This window comes from Dromaius novaehollandiae, chromosome 13, assembly GCF_036370855.1.
Source record: "Dromaius novaehollandiae isolate bDroNov1 chromosome 13, bDroNov1.hap1, whole genome shotgun sequence".
Classification (NCBI taxonomy): domain Eukaryota; kingdom Metazoa; phylum Chordata; class Aves; order Casuariiformes; family Dromaiidae; genus Dromaius; species Dromaius novaehollandiae.
This window is the reverse complement of record NC_088110.1, coordinates 20,403,142-20,423,539: the sequence shown is the minus strand read 5'-3', so window position 1 is coordinate 20,423,539 and position 20,398 is coordinate 20,403,142. Positions and strand designations below refer to the sequence as shown.

Genomic DNA, 20,398 nt, shown 5'->3' with positions numbered 1-20,398 from the left:
GCAGATGGGTGCAAAAAAAGTGCACTTATGCTAGAATTCAGCAGCCATCCTTGCACTTTCATCCCACTGAGTAATACACAGTAATATAATTGCAGAAAAAAATAATGAAAGGTGGTCAAATACTGGCCTATTTTGGTATTCAGGTCAGAGCTTTATATCAGTAGATTAATAAGATTATTGATATGCACAAGTCAAAATTCATATAGAGTTCAGAGCCTCAGTTAGCTCAATCAGATCATCAATTATGAAAACAAGACATTCTGGCTGGAAAATAGTAAAACCACCTGGACTGACAACAAATGCAACCTTCAGGTAGCATGCTAATAAAAGTGTCTGATAGTGCAAACTGATTTCATGCACTGTTCTATTTAACTTAATTCTCATTTATCTTTACCCACAGTTTTCTCTTTTGCATTTCACCTCAGTAAGGATGGTAGATAATATCCACAACTTTCTAGCACTTAAGACCAATGATCTTATCTTGGCAAAAAGCCAAACTGAATGTGTTTCCACTCAGCCAGAGTTACCCAACTGTACTAAGCCCCTCAAATTTGCAGCTGAGATAACCATTCCTAGCACGTGGAGCAGCCAGAGTTACTCAGCTTCCTCCAATAGAGCTGGGAAACAATGGGCTTAACTGGGAGGAAAGGCCCATCGGATTCAAACCGCCAATTCCATCTCCTTTCACTTAGATGGCAAAGCACCAGATGCTTTGGATTTCCTGCTTTGTCAACTCTACAGCAGCTGTATGTTCAGCTCTCAGATTTTGATGTAGTTTGATAAAGCGTGGTCCCTCAGGGAAAACAGAGGGCTGTCTCTAGAGACATGACTGCAAACACCTTATTTGGTGCTCAAAGCCAGCAAGTTTGTCAGGGAAAGATGGGAGATTTGGGGGAAACTGTTCCAGGGTTTTGTGTTTCTAAGCCATTACTAGTAGTTGGCTCAAAGTCAGAATGTGCCTGTCCCACTTTAAAGACCACCCGATACCAAGAGAACTAAAATAGGCTGGGGGAGGGGACAACTTAGATTTTCTTCCCCCCATCCTTGTATGAGCTATGGATCCTATTCCTAATTCACAGAAACTGCACTAGCTCCCTAGTGGATCTAAATGAATTTAGAGCAGCTTAGACTTTCTGCCTATATACTGTGACTTTAGCAAAGGCCATCAGCCTTTATTTTACTCTTAGTGGGTTCAAAAATTCTCTGCATTTGACTCTGCTCAGGAGAGTCATCCTTAAAAGACAGTTTGAACAGACACTTCTTACAATTCCAAGTTATGCCAAGACACTGAAAAGAAATTAAGAGTCTATAAAGTACAGGAGCCATTATCAGCATGTTAAGTATGTTCTAGCATGCTTTTTGCTCTGTGGCAATTCAAACAAAACTCAACATACTAGCAAGGATCCTATGGATTGATCTGCAGCCGTATGAGACCTTATTTGTCTCCTGCACAGGATTTTGTTACTATCCATGCAGAGGAGTGCCATTAACATACAGCATCCTTCAGTGGCATGTCCAGCTCACCTTGCTGACATTGCAGTGGAGCAGATAGGGAGCACTCACACCGAGCAGGGGAAAGAAGGGACAGCAACAAACTTCAGCATACTACTTGTGTAAGTAGTAAGTAATAGCTGAGAACAACTTACAGGTATAGGTGTTTGCAAGTGAGCATCTTTTACACCCTAAATTCAAGAAGTAATCCTATAATTCCCACCAACCTTGATGCATATTTCTTTGCATACAGCCAGAAGAACAGCACCATGACAGCTTGATGGCCTAGTAACTGCGGTTTGCAGCATTCTGAGCCCTTGTTACAGACAAGTACTGCAAGGTCCATCTGCCATGAGTACTCATTTGCCAAAAAAACTTGCTTAGACTTTTGGAAACAGAGTCTGTCTGTACTCCTATTAGCCCATAAGTTTCAAAAATACAAGAGTTACTTACTCTTCATGACATACCAGACATCAGCTGTTGACAGCAACAGAACAAAGGAGGTCAGACTAAAAGAGAGCTATTATTAGTTTGAAAACACCACCAAACACTGATAATTTTGGGAATGACACCTTTATCAAGTGGAGTCTGAGAAAGCTTAGGCAATAAAAGCTGTTATAAATTCCAACTGCTCATGGGTGTCCAGTTTTGAGATTCCCTAAAACCTCCTTAAAAACAAGACCTGTTTAAGATACCAATTAGCCACCCATAAATGAACATTCACAGATATCAGAAGTTATTTAAACACCTTAATCAGCTTTTCCAAGTGGTTAGAGATACTGATGAACTGCCATGTGCTGAAGAGATTCTTCTACACCCTGCTCAATAGCTCATGTTTATTTTAGTCTGTTCTTAGAACAGCTTTAACCAACTCCAAACAACTGAGTTTTAAATTCCTCCTTTTTAATTTAGCCAAGAAAATTAATGGTGCAAAAATATTGTATGAGGTAGTAGGGGAAATGAGTTCCCTTCACACAAAACAGTAAGGCTTTTCAAGAACCCCATTGACAGAGAACACAGGCCACATAACGAGTCAACACTAACGAACAAGCAGCAGGCAAATCCTCTTCTCTTTCTGTCTCTCCTCCCCAGTGGGGATGTGTTGATTGTCCTTTTGCCCACACAAAGGAAACTTTGCTGGCTAGAATGCTGGTGACTTATACAAAAAAAATTTGGCACTAGTATCTGTCAAAGCAGAACAAAGTAGTGATTTCCCAGAGACTATTCAAACAATCCCATTAGCCTCATTTCTTCCTCAAGCCCCTCTCCTCCCCCAGAGTCTTGAACTGGTCTAGGAACTCCAAAACCCAAACCAAAATCCTGACACATGGGTACAATCCAGCAGCCAAAGATAAGAGATGTGACTTCAGCTATGAAGCAGGAAGAGTATAGCTGAAGCAGTTCTGTTATCCAGCTTGCCCTTACATATTAGAAGGATAGGAAAAACTGACTTACCAATCACTAATAGGAAAAAAGCAAAAGGCAGAGTTTCATGTCTCTTTGAATAGCCATCACTGTTGTTTCTACAGAGTACTAATAGTTCCTGTTGCACTAATCTATAGAGATGCCTTTTAGAAATACTTGTTTCTTAGCTGACAAGTCACTAAGAATCAAGTCAGCATCCCCCACGGTCAGCAGCGCAAGCATTACATGTGACAGAATAAGCCTTCTCCATTTCTGATCATCAGAAACAGAATCCATGCCCCAACACACATTGCCTGAGCTACGTGTTGAATAGAAAGATAGTATTGCAACTAGTAAACAAAGTGGTTTTAATTGCAATGCCCTAACTCTAGCAGCATTTTCATGACCAGTTTCCTCTCACCTGCCATATCAAGTCTCCCTTCCTTATCAGTAAGAAGTCTGGTCAGGTCCTGTGTAAGCACAGCTTAAAAAGGTTAGAGCTACTGCCACAAGTCATACTTATTCACCAGAGACCATACTTCCCTCCAAGGCAGCATTTGACAAATAGCACAGCACAACTTCTAGAACAGCTCTGTGTTTTGGTGGATACATCTTTCAAATGAGATATGCAAGAGGAAGGTCTTTTTGACTGCAGCATCAAAAAAATGGCCTGAAACAGCCAGGATCAAGAGTGTTAGCTGGATCACAACATGTTCATCAATACAAATAATTCTGCATAATAATTGGCAGAGGAGTTTCTTTAACTTTTTTGAAAATGCTCAGATAGACACAAGATATGCAGAACTCTTTCTTCTGAAATAATAAGCAGTCTTAAACAGAGACCTACAACAAAAAGATACAAGAGGGAAATGTCTGGTGAGAACTTGAACATAATCCTTTAATATTATTTCAGCCAAGTTTGCGTGAGCAAGATTTTTCTTTTCCTGAAGCTGATAAATTTCTCTTGCTTTTTACATATTGGTGTTGACTTTTGAGCTGTGCATGGAGCCCTCTTCTGGAGAAATTTGAAAAATAAAGGCTAGCTTAAGAATGCAGCAATGTGGGCTATGTATTTGGGAAACTGTTCTGGGACTAAATCTCTCTATTCACTATATTGATAAACTTTTACAAGTCCATAGTTTTTTCCAATTCATTTAGTTACACCCAGTGGAACTTGAGTTGTTAGACCTATCAAACTGATTTTTTCCCCCCCTTGTCTTGTGTGCTTTACTGACAAGTTTTATGTTAGATTCATCCGACTACATGAAATGCATTAACATACAAAAGCAGTCCTTTGAACGATTTTTGTTTTAGAACAAATAAATACTTTGTACGGAAACTTTAGAAAATATCCTTTGGGGGAGAGTCTGAAAGAATGTTTGATTTTAAAGAAATCTGTAGGTATTTACTGATAACTGCATACTTTATAGTTAACTATGCAATTCAAGCTACCAGATTACACTCAGCTTTTGTCAACTTCAGATCAATGAATATATTACAGATATGAATCTTACAGATATGCTTTGTAGTTTTAAAGGTGATTATGAATTAAAGGGTTCCTTGAATCATCTTCTTCAGCTGCTCCAGTTAAAATAATGTTCAGTTTTCCCCTCAGTGGAAACCGAGCAATCAGTAGTAGGGCAGACCAGATCTTTGTAGCAGAGAGAAAAACAAACATTTATCACCCACCTGTTTAGTATAACCTTCATCAACAAAGCAGCTCATGAAGTACGTTTGTATGAAGCTCCCTATTAACATCATCCTCCTTTTAATGCCTCAGAAGGAGGCTTTTCCATATTTAACACACACAAATGCAGACCAAGAAAAGAAAAACAACGACCATGACCTTTTCAGTAAAAATACCTACAAGATTTAAATTTTTGTCAGTTCATATTCTCATGAGCCCAGTAATTTTCTCAGACTTTCTCTACACTGTAAACTTTGCCACCATTATTTTGAAACGGAGATCTTCCTTTCCTCCACTTCTACAGAAAGTATTGCAATACTGGATTGCTGCTGCTTAGACATCATTTTATCAAAATTGGGCTTTGCTAGTTCCACCAACATTGTATTATGGGAGCCATTATTGCTACTGCTGACAGAGAGAAAACAACAACAAAAACTCACAAAAAAATCCTAGCAAAATGTGTTACAACCACTACACTGCCAGATGGCTGCATTTGTTTAATATGTTGTTTCTCACATTCTTCTGTTTACTTTTCCTGTCACATGAAAGTTGTGCATGTGTTGTGTCAAAGAAAAAGCTGACGAGCATATAATAATTCCCTTTTCTCTGGCATGCTATATCACCTGTAATTCATACCTTAACATGGCAACATTCAGCCACCTCACTCCCAAGAGGAGATTTGGATATCCTTCCTTATTACAAGTCAAGTTCATTTCCTAATGAATTAACTTCGACATGATCTATGAAGTCAACTAGGGGATGTGTAAAGTCACCAGGTAGAGGCATTGCCAAATAAAGCTACGTATGCTAATGAAGACGGTGGAGTGCACATTCAACACTTCAATACAGAGCTATGTTAAAGCACTACAACTTCATCTCAGCCCAACAAGTCAGAACTTCAACTCTGAGCTACTGCTGCAAGTTAAGAATAAAGTACACTCTTGCATTGCTTTCAGGATCAGGTGTACAGCACCTTGCAAGATTGCAAGTAACTACTGATTTTAAAATAACAGAAGCTACATGGTTTAATAGGCCTTAGAAATCTGTCCTTCTCCATCACAGACATACTGCTTTTGCAACAAGGGACTGCTGAAGAAAATCTGAACTCAAGCCTATTAATCCAGTATGGCGTGCTTGAAGAGACACACAGAAAGGACATGAACCCATGGAGAAAGCCAAGCGGTTTGCAGAGCAGAGGGCAGGTTTCAAGCCTGAGGTCGGGGCACTGGGGTGGCCTGGCCACAGGCTGCCTCTGTGGCCCCGCTGCACCCTCTCCCCAGGCACCCGCGCTCCCCGAGCCCAGCTGCCTGTGCTGGCAGCCCAGCCTACGCTTGGGTCTCAGCCCACTTCCACTTCTCCTCCAGCACCCCGGGGCATTCCCAGCCTGCCAAAGCCGTCAGCCCTCACCAGGAACAGCAGCATCCCCTCACACCGCGGCCGGCCTCAGCAGACCCCTGGCTCGCAGCCTGCCAGAGAGCCCTCCTGCACCGTCCCCCAGCTCCAGCCCAGGCCACCGGCGAGGGCCCCCGCTAGAAGCCCCGCACCCGGCCCTGGCACATGCTGGTCTGGCACCTCAGCCACCGCCCTCGCCAGCACATCCAGGCACTGCACCTGTGACCCTGGGCGGCCGCACTCACCCCGGCTAAGGGGAGACCTGCCGCCCCAAATAATCCCATTTATAACACTCCCTGGAGCCGGGCTTGCTCACAGCGATCCCGTCACCATCACCCACTGTCCCATAGCTCCAGGCACCCGGCGCCTGCTTTCACTCCTCATCCGGCTGAACTAGGATCCAAGTGTCCTAGCTTTGATCTGCAGCATTTGTGTTCAGCTCATCCAGCTGCCTCCTACTTACAGGCTCTTGGCATGTCTCCCTTCGGCACTAAAGCTCTCCCAACAGCAAAACCTCACTACTCCCTCCTTATCATCCCCTTTTGGAAAAGCAGACTAAATTCCTGCCGCAGATTGCTGTCACACAAACAAGCACACAGGCTTGGTGTCCCAAGCACTAGTTTGGCACTCTAACACCTACCGACCCCCTAAGGGTTAACAAAACCACTCCATCCCAAGTGAAAGAGGAATTAACTTTTTTAAATCTCTGCTCAGGGCACAGGATGCCGGTGCCACAGTCACTAAATGCAAGAGTTTACAGGGCTCCTAAGGCACGAGGAGACGCATCTATCCTGGACAACAACAAAGGAGCCGCAAACCTCTCGGTGCTTTCAAAAGTGAGCCCGGCGATGCTGGCGGGAGGGAAAGAGCAACCAGGGGAAATTGAGAAGTCAGAGCCCAGCAAGTCCCTTCCCCTGACTGACAGCAGCAGCAGGGCTTTAGCAGCTCCCTGTTTTTAAGGCTGGCTGTTTTTTCCTCTGCTTTCTGGCAGAGGGGGATCTATTACATTTAATAAGAGAAAGGCTACATAGCAAGTCACTAAGAGTATCACACATCTATCAAGAGACCATGCGGGGAAGGGAACCTTTTGCAAGGTCTGATTTTATTTTTCTTCTATATCCCCCCCCTTCCTTTTTTAAAAAGGCAATAAATAATGTGAGCTGTCTGTAACAGCCTGTAAGCCTACTACCCGGCAAAAGCCGGAGGAAAGGCAAATCAAAGTTGCAGCATTTGATATGACAGAAAATATTGCTGCTGCAGCTGCTGCCGAGACACTTGAAAGATTCCCCCCCAACCACCCTCCCTAAAAGGCAAAAAATACTGTATAACACACAGCAAATTTGTTGTAATTGTAAATCAGGGAGCTATGAGATTCTACATTCCTAGCAACTGGCTTATAGCAGAGATCTTGCATCTTTCAATAGTAATTCAAGCAATGTATAATTACTGAGAAATCAAACCTGAATTACAAATGCTTCCAAAACCCAAAACACATCGGAGAAGGAAAATGAAAGAAAGCAAGGAAAAAAACACACATTTCTTACCTGGGACAGTAGAAAGGACAGAGTAAGTTGAGTTTTGTGCTGCATTTTGCCAGACTAGAAGGTACCAGAGGCTTTTTCATTCATGCACTCGGCTGCACTGAGCATATTTTCACTGTGAAACAGCCTTTGAGAAGAGACTCTGCCTTGAGAGCCAGCCAACTTCCCAAATAGATCAGCAGCATCATCACTAAAGCATTGGATAGAGTCTGATGACCAGAACCAATGGCTTTACAAGGATGATTTCTTCACAAAGCATCCCCATTTTGCATCACACATATTGGGCAAGCACCTCTCGCAAACACAGCACCTTCGAATACATATTGCCTTGGTGTATGTGTGTTTAGTTTCAGTCTAACAAATCATGCCTTACAGCTTTTAATAGTATTTTCCCTTTTAGAGAATGAAATTGCACAGAGAGAAATAAGAGCAACTCTGAGCACCAGTGCTAAGAGATTCTCTTTATTAAAATGTTAATAAGGTGTATTTTGTTTTCAATAAATCAAAAAAGTGACCACTGCAGTTTTAGTTACTTCCAAGCCTTAGGAGAACACCAGTGAAAATTCTGTGCAGCAGAAATACAGATTATATTTTGTGTTTTCCCCCCTCAATCTCACAAATCACAATGAAGACAGATCAATTCTAGCCTGCAGAAAAAAATCCATCATACAGCAATAGATTTTATTAACTGCTCAGGTAATGGCAGAGCTAGCTTTTGATTCAATGAACTTGAATCTAGGACAAAGTTTCTAAGGTGCATGCCCTACAATTGCAAAAAACTTTTCTTCTCTGGAAGAGAGGACCTGATGTTTCAGGAAGCTGCTTTCTCTGGATCAGCTATGTCATAACCAGACAAGTAATACCTGGCAGATGGACCACCGATTACAAATGAAATCCGCTCCATCTGCATTTGCAGCTCCACCTCTCCTGCCCCTCCCCATTATCACAACAATCCAGTCCTTTTTTGACATGCTTTCTTGCACTCACCATATTTAGCAGTACCCTTCCCCCATATTCAGTAGGTTCACAAGTTTCCTCATCTCTGCCACTACCACTTATCCCTTGCTGGCTTAGCTGGCAGAGCTGCTGCCCCTGTTCTCTGCTCTGCCCCAGCACAAGGGGACCTGAGCTGAGGAGCAGGGAGGGAAGGGCAGGTAGACAGATGAGAAGGGAGATACATTTGAAGGAGCTACCAACCACTTTCCAAGTTCCTCAGCATCAGCTAGAGCTTCCCACCATGACTTATATTATTTGATAGCTTTCCCAACCCCTGTTAGTCTCCTGCTCTCAGCTCACATCCTATACTTGAAGATTGGTCAGAAAAAACAAAGAAAAACACTATCCTTAAAGCTTGTAGCAACCACTCTGCTCCAGTACCTTAGTCAGGCATGGGTATGAATTAATACTTGGGACAAATCAGAATTCAAACCAAACCAAGCAGGGACCACCAGTAACACTTATAATGCTCTCCATAAACTGCAGAAGGTTCACCACACATATATTCAAAAAAAAAAAAAAACCACCACACACACAGGTAGATTGCTTTCCTCTTTTACCCACTTTCTCAGACAGGAAGCCAGGTTACAAAGATAAGAGTTATAACAAATCTTACAGACCTGTGTACTAAAAATAGCAAGTGACCATCTCCCATTCCTCCTTCAAGGTCCAGATTTTCCACCAACTGCAAAGCCCAGTCTCAAGGGAAGGTCCCCAGAGGCTTAAGGAGGAATCAGAGGTGCTATATGAGGCAGAGCTCACAAAAGGACAGCACCAGCCACACCACCACACAGGTGGTCTTAATATGGGAGCACTGGGATTTGGATCATCTCTTAAACCCCACAAATTGGTGCTGATGAGCAGAGCAAGTTTCCAGACCAACCAGAAGTAGGTGGTGGCCAAGAGGAAACAAAAGCATATCTACACCCTGTTTCACAGGAAAGGGACTACTAAAAAAACATAAAAATTAAAAAAGCCATGGGGGCAGTTTATTCACTTCAAGACATCTCTTGAAGCAACACACAATTAGAGTCCCTATTAATGCCTACCTCCTACATAAGCCGTGCTTGCCCGCAGCCTGGTCTCTCGAGGGCAGGTCACACTGGGGGCCCCATGGCTAGGGAGCCACAGCAGACACCCCAGTCCTGAGAGGCTGCCCTAGAAGCAGCAGTGCTGCAAAGCCACCCAGGGGCCCTGCAAGCAGGGAGCAGCAGCTCTGACCTCTTGCCAACACCACAGGGAGCTTGTAAACCCCTGAGGGAGGTGTTTGGCCACAGCAAGGCCTGCCTGGGTCCAGCACCCTACACCAGCACTCCCCAGGGCACCCACAGCACCAGGCAAGTGTCAGACCAAACATCTTCCCCCTCACTCAGGGAGGACAGGACATCTCAGCACAGGACATCTCAGCCCAGCACCACAGCCCCCCTACAGCCCCCATGCAGCTCAGGCCTCCACAGGCAAAACACCAAAGGGAGCCTCACACTGCAGCCGCCACCCCCCCCCCCATCTTTGCAAAAAAAAGACCAAATAACTCACTAACTGCCTACCTCCACAGCCTCCTCCTAGCAGCCTCTCCATCTTGCCTGAGCTCAGGGACCACAGCTGCTTCTTATTAGCCCCAGGAGGGGTAATTAACAGCACCTGCAGGAATGATTAACAGCCAAGGGTGGGTGATTAATGGCACCCTCAGGGCTAATTGGCACCCTCAGGAGTTAACCCTTGGTATAGGCCAGGCTGGGCCTACTGCAGGCCCCTCCCTGAGGCACGCCAGGATGGCACGGCCTGTTCCCCCACAGCACCAACCAGGCCACAGCCACCCACCTGCCTGCCCGTAGGGAAGGTCCTTCTTGCCCACCCCATGGAGCTGAGGGCCTCGGGCAGGGCGGGCAGGGGGGTGCTACACCGAGGTCTCAGGAGAGGCCCCCAGGCCGCCACGGGAAGAGTGCAGCCCCCTGGGGAGCTCCAAACCAGCCATGGGGGCCGCAGGAAAGCGCCCTGTCCTCGCTCGCTGGCCTTTGCAAGGTAAGTACTGATCAGGTAGTATATGTTATAAAATCATCATGCTGTTATATAAAGCAGGTAGGGTATTAATTAATATGAAAACAAGACTTGGTTCCTGTGTCTGTCTCTGCCTTGGGAGACAGCAGTAGGTTCAAGCCTTTAAATACCTCTGACCAAAAGTGGTGTGGTCGTTAGGGCACAGTCAGAGGAGGGGCCAGGCCTTTACTTGTAAGGCAGGTTGCGTGTGTTTGGGTTTTTTATTTGTTTGTTTTTTTAAAACTGACTGATGTAAGATGCGTGGTAGGTTTAGGTAAGGGCTGAGGTGGGTTTCAGGCTCTGAGCAAAGAAAGCTCCTACTAGGCCCTCCCGGAGGTGCCCCAGACCTTATGGGGATCTGAAGTTAACTGCTGCGTGTAACATGCTCTGCAGCCTCTAGATGCAAGAGGCCTTTATTTTTGCTTATAAAGTCTTAGACAATGTGACCCTTCGGGTCACTTCCCTCTCCGTGACGTAGTATGGCGAGAGAGGCCAGTGCTGAGACTCTCAGTGCTATTAATTGCCTGCAGTTCATCAGGTGTTTTCACAGATCAGTTTGTGAGCAGAAGGGGGGTGTCCGTCCGTGTGCAGCGGTGCACCTTTACGCTGCCGGAGATATCTTCCGACTTCCTGAAGATTTGTCCTGACTCTTTTATAAAGGCTGAGGATTAGCTGCCGTGAATCTATTGTGAGAGCAAGGGAAGTTTAACTTCACATTAAAGGGAGACACATGAATCCCTCTCACGCATGTCCAGGTTTTGCACTCCCCCCGCCACCATAGCGGCAGTCTATGTACTGCTGGCCACCGCACAGCACTGTGCTTTTTCTGTGATTCCTTCAAACCTGGATTAAAAACTGTAGCAGCAGGCAACAACCAGGAGTGCGTAAGCTTGAGTGGCATGTCTTTAACCAGGACAGATGGGACAAAAAGTGCACAACCGCTACACAGGAGTATAATACAGTCCAAGAGGACTCGGAGTTTCTCATCCTTATCAGAGCAGCATCTGCCCCTAAGGACAGGCATAGCTGAATTTCTTTTAGGGCAGGTGGGCCAAGTACACACTGGAATAGAAATTCAGGCAAGCAAACTGATTCAAAGAGCAAGCTTAGCTGCAGTGTGTTTGTCATTGCCCTTGTTATTTGGAAACAACAGGCTGGTTAGTGTTTTCTGGGATCCTACTGTGTTTACTCCAAGAACTGCCAGAGAACAGAAGAAAGCAAGCCTGACCTGCTGTGCCGTCAGGTTTGGCAAGTTACCCTCCTGCTACACCCCAGCAGAGCCGCCACTGGCTCTTGAAGCCAAAAGGTTGTAGGAAATGTGCGTGGTTAGAGCTGGAGTCGGTAGCGGGAGTGAAATCCAATCATCCTGCCTGGGGTTCTCTAGCGGGAGGAGGGAAAGCAACTGGCTGCAATTACGTGTTATTCTGGAGGGCAGAGCCTCGGATGACTGTGGTGGAGTTGGATTAGTGAAGAGTTAAAGAATGTGTTTCCAAGCACTGTGGTTTTGTGCTTGGCAGTGCTGCCAAAATAGGATGGAGTAGGGATCCTCTGTCTTAATGCAGCTGAAGCGTCTTGGAAAAGGTTTCACAGAAACACCAAGAGAAGAGTTTTGCAGCTTGAAAGTGAGCCCACAGGTTTTCATTATGTACCCAACCCCAAACCTCCATAACACATCAAATTCCGATTGCTATTTCTTACACGAGGGGTTATTGGCAACAGAAAGTATAGCATTAATGCAGCTTTCTCTAAAACCTGTGAGAGGTTCTTTTCTTCCAGATGGTTGCTGAGTGCTTTGTCTGCTAGAGTTTCCCTTCATGCCAGCCCAAACTCTAGGATAGTAAACGGGTTTTGTTTTCATACTTGCTAACAGGCAAGTCACAGGCAACTGGAACAGACTGATACTTCAATGAAAAGAAATAGGGAGCATTTCATAAGCAAGAGAGGACTGAAAACAGTGAGTGAGTGGTGAGTCAAACCGGAATTTTACATTTTAGAAAAGTCCTTAAGAAACCATCACACCCTTTTCTTTCCAAAAAGGAGAAAAAAAAAATCCCTGCTTATCCTAGCCATAGGAGCCATTTCTTCAGCTCCTAAAACAGCCATATTACTGTTTCTTTCTGTGTTGCTGAGCCCTTTGAGCACTAACAAAATGCACATTTTACTTCTAAAATTGAGTTACTATAAAGCATTGAGTAGCAATTCACAATGCTGTATTCTAATGCTGCAGTTCTAGAGTACTGGATCACTATTCCCTATAGCAGTTATATGCCTGTATGTGCCTATAGATTTTATCTGCCTATGTATGTTAATTTTTTTCTTCTAGAACTAAAATTTAGTAGTATTACCTGAACTGCTACTTAACCAGCTGGTACATTACTAATCAATATCTCTTAGTAAAATGCCTAATATGGTCAGCTGATAAGGAACACCCACAGAGTTCTGTATTGTCTACAGCTGCTGCAAATGATTATTATATACTTTGGAATACAGTCATATACCCCAAACACTTCAACTTAGCACCCTGCAGGCTTCTCTTCCTTTGCTCAGTCCTAGGCAAAAAAAAAAAACAAAACAAAAAAAAAAAAAAAAAAAAAAAAAAAAACCCACCACCTGCGTTTTCTTTTAAATAAACAGACAACTAGTCTAATCCTTACTTTGGCCAGAAGCAAGCTGTTCTGTAATTCACACTTCCTGTGAAAGAAGCAAAGAGCCCTGCTCAGTGATGGGTGGGGTACTCCACAGGGTCTGCTCCATGGAAATGGGGTTGCTTCCATCCCCTTCTCCAGGCTGCTGCCTGTGTGGAACAAAGTCTTGCTCCTTAGCTGACTTCCAGTGTCTAACGCAGTTTTTCAGAGTGGAGGCAGGTGTTTTCCCACGTGGGCTAAGGTCCCCATGCCTGTTGGTTGAATGATAGCAATTCAGCTTGCACTGGGAGCTTGCCCCGACTGTGAAGCTCCCAGGCACTTTGCTTTAGTGGTGGTCTGCAGTAATTCAATCACTTTCAATCCTACAACCATGCCCATGGAGAGGTATTTGAATTCTGGCCCTCTTTTTACACACATTTCAGTGATATGAAGTTACCTCACATTCATTAATGTATTTGTTCTCCTGAAGCATAGGGATATAGCTGTTCAGCTCAAATATTTCTGTAGTGTTACAGAAGGAAAACTGAGGTGCAGGGAAGCGATGTGACCTGTTAAGATCATAAAGGTGGTCAAACACAGAGCTAAAAACTGGACTGCTTGTTAAATGCCGTAGGCTCTGGCCCTTCCGCCTATTGAAAGAACCAGTCAGCCTTCCTGGGGAACCTGGGAGCTTCCTCTGTTATTGTGCAAAACCGAAGCTGAAACATAGTTTAATGTAAAAAGTTTTCATTTGCTGTGCTAGCTGTTTCCGTTCCCCACATATGCCCCTCCCTCCTCATTTTAACACCACCACTCCTTTGACACCCCCCCCCCCCCCCCCATAAGCATAATTGTATCTGGCCTAAATACAGGTGTTCTGGAAGCAATTACAGCTCTGTTGGAGCAGAGCATGACGCATGGTAGCTCGTTAGTGGTTTGCCAGTATTAAGGGAATGACTCCTTGTTTCCCTTCTGACCTCACCTATTGTCTAGGAAATAAATGGATCTAGGAGTGAGAAAATTTGTTTTGGCAATGAGATGTATATTTTCCAAGGTTCTGTTTTACTGAATTCTGCCCAGAAAGACAAATCAGAGTAATTAATCAACTAAATGCAAAAAAGAGCTGATTATTGCCTATTCTAGTTGCAACTGTACAAAGTCAAAGTTACTATTTAAAGATTCACTATGCAAGTTTATTTTAACAGTTACTTTTTCTTAAGAAAATAGCATTTCCACAGGAAACACATGAGAAAAAGCAAGTTATCACTGTCAGAAGTTTGTATAAGAAGTATCCAAACTCAAGATACTCATCATGAGTTATGGGAAAGTTAATACTGTAGAAATAAATTAACCACAGAATTTTAATGGATTTACTGTGTGAAGGTTCCTCAAGCCAACCAAGTATCAGCTAGAAAATTCAAATGCAAGAGAGATGCTCTTAATTCCTACAGTTACGGATTTTTTTTAAAATCCCTTCTTACGATATAAGGTTCATTTTAAATATTCTGCCATGAATATACAGCTTACTTATGGGGAGCACATTTCACCATTCTTATCCAGCCAGAAGTCAGCTTAATCTTTCATCTTTTCACAGAGGAACAGCAGATGCATAAGTATATTTTAGGGTGAATAAAATAGTTGAGAGACATGGAGAGGGAGAATGTGTCAATCTTTGAATATCTATGTGTGCAGGACTTCAGCTGATATACAGCCGGAGCAGCTAAACCTCCTGACTTTGGACGTATCCAGATTCACTGTACGCGTTGCAGGGTTGCACACGGCTCTGTTTCCTGTTGTTTTCAGCTACTGTGTTTGCACTGGCCAGTGCAGCTCTGTGTTTCACATACTGTGATCATACTGATGTGGCTGCAAAGCCCCTTCACCAGAAGCAGAATTGTATCTGTCCAAGGCACAGCAGCATGCAAGACTGACTTGGCTTAAAAACAGGGTCAAATACTAGGGTTTTGTGTCCTAGCACCCACTACAGCAGGAAGACAGAGTTGTAGGAGTAAAGACCTGAGCGAAAGCTCCCTTATAAATGAAAAGGCACATTCAGGAGGACTCTGACCTGGAAGAACAGTGTGGGCATCCTGTGCTCTGTAATGGAGGCAAGTTAAGGGCATGTGGTGCAACACCCTTGTCCCACTGAACTCAAGGTGCCATAGATGTCAGCAGCATCAAGATTTCACCCTCCATCCTTATGCTCTTTCTTCTCCATTTATATTCACAACCTTTTCTCTATGCAACTGTCATGGATTTTAGGCAGATAAATTTCTTACATGCTTCTCAAGGGTGTCATACGCTATTTAGTATTTTCCCTCTGGTATCAGCACCTGTTAAGCATGGAAATAAAGCGATTAGTCTTACATGTTCGGTTTCAAAAATTGATTTCAGGATATGTCTCCTTATCATTGGCAGATCTACCAGTTAAAAATAATGATCTCCTCCTCAATAATAAGTTTACTCAATCGTGAAAAGTAGGAATTGCACAAGGAAGTTTTCTGGATTTCTCTTTCTCTCGGAGTTTTCTAGATCTAACAGACTTTTTGTGACAAAGTTATCTGATGCTATGTAGCCTTAGAGGAAATTTGTCTTTGCAGATCTAGGCATGACTTAGGAAATAAAGTCCTTTTGATATAAGGGAGAAAAAATAACATTTGAAAATTCAGTGTTCCTTAAATGACTTTCAACCAGATTTTTTTTAAAAAAAAAAGTCTGAAAATAACCTTGTTCTTCAATCAAAGAAGGTGTGATGAACAGGAGGGATAAGAAATAACACTATTCTACTATGCAATTACTTTAGAGCTAAGCTCATGACATCTCAAAGAACAGCTAAATTCAGCTAGGCCTAATTTTAATAGGTCATTAATTATCTTTAAATTAGCTAAGCATTCCATTGTAACAATGTATGCAGGTATTTCTAGAGAAAATTATTAGCGAACTATTAAAATAATCCTCAAGAATGTAAGGTGATACAGAACTCCCCCTAAGCCACTGGATCCCTCCTGTCCCATCAGAGCCAGGACGGCCGCTGTGCCCTGATGCACCTTCAACTTCTGTCTCCTTATGATGGAATACTTTTCTAACAAGCTACACTGTATATATCAAAAACATCTATTTCTTACACTGCTCTTTTACATACCTTTGAAATATTGTATATTATGCATGAGTTCTTGGTTCATCATGTATCTTGAGATCTCTTTGTATTTCGTTGTTTGTCTTCAATTTTGTATCTTTCTTATGTAAAATTCATTAAGCCTGTGTAAATATGAGGGGAAAACCTGTTCCTTTTGCTTTTTCCCTTGGGACTGTAGAAGGTTACCTTGCCTCATGCTCAGTTGTAATCTCTCTCTTGGGCTTAGTTTTTAATGTATGCGGTTTTCCAAGAAAGGGGCATTCTATGCTTTTTTGTTAGGTTCAGCCCTAAAGTAAAATACACAATTTCCTTTGAATTAATGGCATTGGATCCTCTAGCACAACAACAGAGTATACTCATGTTACATTGCCTTGGTCAGGTTGTGTCCACAAAATTAGGTGTTTTTTTTTCTGAGTAGGCGTTTCCAAGGAGGTAAAATCAGATCACAGTGGGTCATTCCGAGGCATCACACAACTCTCACACTGAGGTCCCTTGTCAACCGCTCACATGGTAGACTGTGGGTTGGAAATTTGCTTTCGTTGATGCAGGAAGAAAGCACTTAACTTTGAGGAATGGAATGCTGCGAGAATGACCCATGTCCAAGTATTTAATCCTCCATTTTTTTCTAAGTCTTAAATCAAAATAGGACTTCAGTAAATCTAGGAAATCCTACTGGCCGTGCTTGCTAAGAACGAGCCCTGCACGTTCTCCGGCATGCCATACAGCCAGTCTCAGCAGGTCGACAGTCTCCTGGGAGCTGCAATCAACCAGTAAATATTAGAGCAGCTTTGGGCATGTTCTGTTTTAAGCTGAACCCAGCACAGACAAGCCAATAGATCAAAGAAGCCACAGTCAGCTCCACAATACCATTTTTTCCTTATGCTGCAGTTAACATCAGATCAGGAAATCCCCTGAGCTGCAAATAGTTGGAAGCTGGAAAAGCACTCAGGGGAAAGATCATATGAGAGTGGCTTGTTCATGCTGTTTTGTAGGCATCTGTTTACAGCCACTGTTGCTGTTGGTATCCTCTGACACACAAGTGTAAATTCATTCCTAACAAACTTAAAAGATCTGCCTGAGGAGGGGAGGGGGCACAGCAAACAAAGTGGGGTGCTGCCTGCAGTACCAGTCAGGATGTTGGTGGAGGTTGTCATCTCATTTTGGGAAGGAGAGAAGGCAGGATCAGCTCTAGCAGTCACAGTCCATCCCCACGGAAGAGGATGTGGGCAGGCTGACCCTGTTTACTCTGCTGGTGACCGTTGTTTTGTTTCATTTTGTTTTTTTTAAATAGGGAAAAGGGTCCGTCTGTCCCCTCCCATCTCTGCAGATTACACAGTCAGCTTCCTGCACGAGGGGGAATGAAAAGGTCCACACACCTGCAGGCCAAAAGATGTGCCTCATCGAGGGAAAACCATGTTCCTGATCGTGCTGTCTCCTTCACCAGTAATGCAGGTGAGATGAACCCTTGGTCTGAGCCACTACAGCTGTCTTTGTGTTAGGCAGTGAACTGATCTTAGGAGAAAAAAAAAACCCAAGAAATAGGTATTTGCTAAGAAATATTTTTTCCACATGTAGAGAATAAAACAAACTCTTTCTGACAGCATTTTAAATCTGGTGAAACCAAAGCCACTTTCTGAGAGCTTTCTCATAGTGATCAATGTCTGGTTACAAAACATGGCCAACATGAGCTCCCAAAACCCATGCACCAGTTCCTGTGTCGCTGGACTCCCTGGCCTGAGCACTGGGGTAGTTTCTATGACTTATGGTTTAAGTATGTAGCAAAAAAATTTAGACACTGAAAGATGACATTTTTTCATTTTTCAGAGGGTCTCAAAGAGATTCAGTAGCGTTGGGACAGCGAGCACTCTTAGTAGAAAGCTCGGGTGAAAATATCTTGAGTCCTAGCACACATTGGAATGGCCAGGGTGGGTAGAGCAGTGTGGGGACAACCCTTGGGTCTCTTTGTGAGGTCTAAACATCTCTGGGAAGACAAGGAGTGAAGCATTTGTGAATTCTGTCTCATCCTTTCTGGGAGCTCAGCACATACAGGGTGCTGCAAAAAGGACAATGTTTCATATTAAAACATATAGCTTATATTATTGGCTCCTTGCCTGAAACCCAGCCTACTCAAGAGAGGTGCTAAGATTTTGTGCCATGGCAAAGGAGAAGTTGTTTTTCAAGCATTTTGCATTTTTATTTACCTTATTTGTGTTTTTTTTTCCCTTCAAAAGTAAAGAGGCATTAAAATAAAACTCCAGACCAGAATGTACAAACTAAAATATTGCTTTATTTTTGGAAGAGTGCTTATGGGAACACTGACTCAGCTATTAAAATCAGTGCTTCCCTGATTAGCCTCACTTTGAGACCAGAATTTAAGTAGTTAAGTGAGATACAGTGAACTGAATGGGCAGTGAATGAGTTTGCTAGCCAGTGGGAGGAGAGTGCACAGGAAAAATGAAAGACAGTTTAATGGAAACAAGTAAGGTAATTAACCCTTTCAGTTTCTTGATCCCTGAAAGCAAAGGATAAAATAATAGCCATCAAATGTTACTAAACATGCCAAGTGCCCTAACAAATAATCATATATAATCAAGCTTCAATGATAAGAGAAAAAATTACTTATGATTAGATTGAAGTCAAAACAGATGCAAAAGGAGCTAGTAAACTCAGCAGAACAAATCTTCAAGATATCTACACACATCTAGATTTAATGGAGTTTACTAAATAAGTGAATTGACTAACTCAAAAGTGAGAAAAGCTGCTATCTGAAGTAAGAAATCAGATTGTATGCTCTTTGGGAAACCTCTTTATATATCTACATAACACCTTTTCAAAGCGTGTAGCTGTAAGAGTGCCAAGGATGCTGTCAGCCTTAAAGTAGAAAACAATAGTTGTTGAAGAACTTCCTGAAAAACACCTGTTAAGCATGGAAAGGTAAGAAGAGAGAGGTTTAATCATAGATCAGTTTAAGAAGGAAGAAAATAATGAAACAGAATTCCAATTTAGACAGGAAGCTGCTCCAACGTTTAAAAACAGTTGCAAAGAATTGCTGCAGACAAAGTTTCAGCTTTATACTTTATTCAAAAGGTGTCACCATGTAAAGCAGGAGCCCTATTCTCCCATGACAGGGTTTTGGATAACTACTAACAGAAAAGCAAAATACTAGTGATATTTTTTATGTAATAAACAGGAGTAGACGGAAGGTTTTTTGTTGATCATTAAGTTCCAGGCAACTTTAAATAGGTGCTGTCTTTGTGCCTGTATGTAGCCAGATAACATGGGACTTGACCCAGGCTTTTTTTGTTGCTTGGAGTTTAAGGGAAAGAGAGAGGTGCTGACCAAAGACTGTAGTGAAAGTAGAAGTGAACCTGAAGAACAGGTTGAACTCCTTAAAGCCTGTTTTTTCCCCACTGTATTTCTTGGTTTAGTTTAAAAAAAAAAAAAAAAAAAAAAAAAGTCTCCCTGCAAACCCTGCCTCACTATGAACTCTTCTGCACTGTCATTACCTGGATGATGCAAAGACAAAAGCAGGAAAATGTGCAATGCAATACTAGCCTCTTTCAAACGTGACATTCAGTTCTGACCTAATATTGCTGGTGTTTTGGATGGTATTAAAATACTGGGGATTTGGGGGAGAATTTCCCAGTGAAGAGGAAACCAGGGGTGTAATGTTTTCTATGCACAGTAATCCACCGATTTCTGTGTGAGCTGATCTAACAGCATCCAGAACCACCCCTTCCTTCAGGAGTCTCTCCTCACCGCTCTGTCTCAAGAATCCCACCTAATCCAAATCTGTGGCAGAAGGTGAACCAGCTTCTGACTGTCTACTGCTGCTTGTACGCAAAAGATTTGCAGAGTATAAACCTAATAACATGAATAGACAAAATTGACTTTTACACTTTGGAAAAGGCCTTGGAAATCTAACTGTGCCTGCTGATGACACTTGCCATGTCTGGAAACTGTATTTCTATTGACTAAATGCGGAGGAGTAAGGAGGCAGAGTGTTAAAGTACAATACCTTCTGAGGGTGTTGATTAAAGAAATCAATGCTGTTACATATTTATGCCAGATTTTGTTTGTTGGCATATGT

General features: G+C 42.9%; 1 protein-coding gene across 2 annotated transcripts in view; it reads right to left on the bottom strand.

The window, feature by feature from the left end:
* Positions 1–7,714, bottom strand: part of CDH13 (cadherin 13) — a 500,018-nt gene extending 492,304 nt beyond the window's left edge. Inside the window, exon 1 of one of the 2 annotated variants that reach the window (XM_026092592.2) lies at positions 7,519–7,714. In XM_026092592.2, the coding sequence (XP_025948377.1) occupies positions 7,519–7,563 (45 nt within the window). In that variant the 5' untranslated portion in view covers positions 7,564–7,714. The remainder of the gene's footprint in view (positions 1–7,518) is intronic. The other variant, XM_026092593.2, reaches the window with a different exon arrangement.
* Positions 7,715–20,398: the final 12,684 nt, after the last annotated feature.